Source organism: Chenopodium album, chromosome 9, assembly GCF_948465745.1.
Source record: "Chenopodium album chromosome 9, dcCheAlbu1.1, whole genome shotgun sequence".
NCBI classification, from domain to species: Eukaryota; Viridiplantae; Streptophyta; class Magnoliopsida; order Caryophyllales; family Amaranthaceae; genus Chenopodium; species Chenopodium album.
Window position 1 is genome coordinate 12013914 of NC_137842.1, and position 3065 is coordinate 12016978.

Sequence of the window (3065 nt, forward strand, 5' to 3'; positions counted from 1 at the left end):
AAAAAACTTTTGAATATGCGATCAAATTTAAGTTCAAGGCCAGTAACAATGAAGTTAAGTACGAAGCAGCCATAGCAGGAATCCAGTTATCAATGGCGGCTGAAGCAAAGAGAATAATTTTGACTACCGATTCTCAGCTAGTATCCAGCCAGTATACTGGAGAGTATAAAACAAGGGAGCCAACAATGATAAAATATATTGAAAAGATGAAGCAATTAACAGTACAATTGCAATACTTTGAAATCAAGCTAGTGCCGAGAGCACAAAATGCACAGGTTGATGCCTTGGCAAGGTTGGCCAGCTCAAGCTTTAATGACTTGGAAAGAACAGTTATGATGGAGGTATTAAAACATAGAAGTATTGAAGAGAAATCAGAGCAAGTGTGTTGTATCAATAGCGGCATCCAGTGGATTGACAAGATACTGGCGTATTTACTGTATGGAGCTTTACCCCCTAATAAGGAAGAATCAAGAAAACTGCGCAGGGATAGCGTGTGGTTTATAATGCATCAAGGCCAGCTGTACAAGAGAGGATTTTCGTTACCGTTACAAAGGTGCATAACATATCTTGAATCTATCAAGTTGGTTGAGGAGATACATGAAGGAACATGCGAAAATCATCTTGGGGCAAGAGCACTGTCGCGAGAAGCAATGAGAAGGGGGTACTACTGGCCGACAATGAATGAAGATGCTGTTAAGTATGTGAAGAAATGTGAGAAATGTCAGAAATTTGCACCTGCTATCAATTTGCCGCCCAATGATTAAACGACAATACTCAATCCAATCCCTTTCGCACAATGGGGAATGGATATAGTAGGGTCGTTTCCCTCAGCAACGGGCGGAAGGAAGTTTCTCATAGTAGGGGTGGATTATTTTATAAAATGGATAGAGGCGAAGCCAGTAGCAAAGATAACAGCATCGGAGGTGAAAAAATTTATCTGGAGAAATATTTTCACAAGATTCGAGTTACCAATGGCAATGGTCTTTGATCATGGATCTCAATTTGGCTGCAAACCGGTAAAGGATTTATTGTCCATGTTTAAGGTGAAGTTTGCATATGCAGCGGTATGCCACCCACAATCAAACGGCCAGGCAGAATCGGCAAACAAGCAAATTATAGCAGCAATCAAAAAGAATATAGAGGATGCAAAGGGTTTGTGGGCTGATTTGATACTAGAAATTTTATGGGCAAATAGAACGACAATGAGAGAAGCAACAGGAGAATCACCATTCACATTAGTATTTGGAACAGAAGCGGTGGTACCGGCGAAAGTGGGATTGCCAACATTCAGAATTCAGCATTACTGTGAAGATCAGAATGATTTGTTATTACGGCAACAGTTAGATTTTCTCCCTGAAATACGGGACAAAGCAGCAGTCAAATCAGCCGCCTACAAAGACATAATGTCAAGTGCATATAACAAACGGGTTGCATATCGACCTTTGAGTAAAGGTGATTTAGTGATGCGAAGAACAGCGGCCACAGGAAAAGGTAGTGAAGATGGAAAGTTGACGGCAAATTGGGAAGGGCCATACCGGATAAGAGACATGGTGATGCAAGGATCATTTTACTTAGAGACAATGGATGGAAAACCATTGAAAAATGTTTGGAACACTACAGTACTAAAAAAGTATTATGTGTAAGAAGTGTGAAGTAATTTTGTAAGCAGCAAAACTAATGTTAATAACAACAATATCAACGGTGAATATATACAAGTTATCGGTACAAATTCTGTTATTGAAAAAGGCATCCTCCACTTAACAAATCATCGTTAAGTGGGACGGACAGCTAAAAACCGCTTCCTTGAGGGTAATGTACTCGCAACCTGATCAGTTGTGATCGTTAACTCACGAGGTTGCTGGTTCAAAATATAATTCCGGTAAAATCAAATCAAGTATACACCGACAAGAGGCATAGCTTTGATAATGATCACCGAGAGGGTGCTTAACTGACTACGAAATTGGTGTAGTAAGCGACCAGTATTATACTCCGAATCAGCAAAGGAAATTTCGTTCTAGTGCATACAGTTGTTTAACAAACATATGCACTAGGGGGGCAGGAAATACAGGAAATATAGTTAATTTGATATCTTCTTTGTCTTACTGATAAGTTAAAATTAAAAAGCGAAATTAGGGCGTTAAGCCTAGTAATGTCGTAACTATGGGAATTGGTTAGATAACTTGTTGATGCAATGATCTACGTACAAAGTTTGTAATGAAAGGCAAGAGTTACAGTTAACTAACATATGAAATTGATAGTCATAAGACTAACACAGTATGAATTATTAGAACGTAAAAACAACTACATGTTCGAAAAAGTAAAAGATAACAATCGACAGGCACCACCACAAAAAGGGTATATGTCAATAAAGCAGCATTGTTAAACAAAGAAACACAGTTTGATAAAAACACGAAAAACATTTCAAATTAAGACTGATAAGGTCTAACAACACAAGACCCGCAAGAAGATGTCGGTGATGACTGCCCGCCCCTTCAAGCTTGTTTATTATCAGACACTGGGGAATCTAAAATGCTGAGATCTTTGGGGCCATCATCAACGCTCGGCTCATAGTTAAACAAATCTTCTTCAGCTAATTGCTGTTGTTCAAATCCGGGAGGTATCTTGTAGGCTTCGTTGTCAAAGGCTTTTTCAACCTTAGCCCAATCCTCCTTTTTCCAGCCGGAAGCATGGGCAATACACCTCTGAGCAGCTGTCCAACCTCCATCAAAGCGATCTTGGAGTCACGTGCAGAATTCTTTAGAAGCTAAGTAACGGCCAACCGCTCTTTGCCGAATGTCGGGCTTGTCAGCCTCCATTTTCTGAACCTTTTCTTCAAGATTTTGAATTTTTGCCTTGGAGTCACTGAGATCTTTCTCAAGAGAGGGAAGACGCTCAAGAGCAAGGTTCTTCTCGGCAATTTGACCCTTTAGTTGTTGGACTTCTTTCTCAAGTCCCTCGAGCTTGACAGCTTTATCCTTTAGAGATGCCAACTCTAGGTCGTCCCTCTTCTTAGCTTCTTTCAGCAGATTTCGAGCCTTGTCAGCATTATCCAAGGCGGTTTGTAA

At 40.1% G+C, this 3065-nt stretch overlaps 1 protein-coding gene across 1 annotated transcript; it reads left to right on the forward strand.

The window, feature by feature from the left end:
* Nucleotides 1-971: 971 nt before the first annotated feature.
* LOC145557449 (uncharacterized) lies at nt 972-1643 on the forward strand. The gene has a single exon (XM_081618633.1). The coding sequence runs from the start codon at nt 972-974 to the stop codon at nt 1641-1643; it is 672 nt and encodes a 223-aa protein (XP_081474759.1).
* Nucleotides 1644-3065: the final 1422 nt, after the last annotated feature.

Bases quoted from the DNA above. Each gene is read 5' to 3' on its own strand.
- LOC145557449 (XM_081618633.1), top strand. From the start codon at position 972: ATGGCAATGGTCTTTGATCATGGATCTCAATTTGGCTGCAAACCGGTA.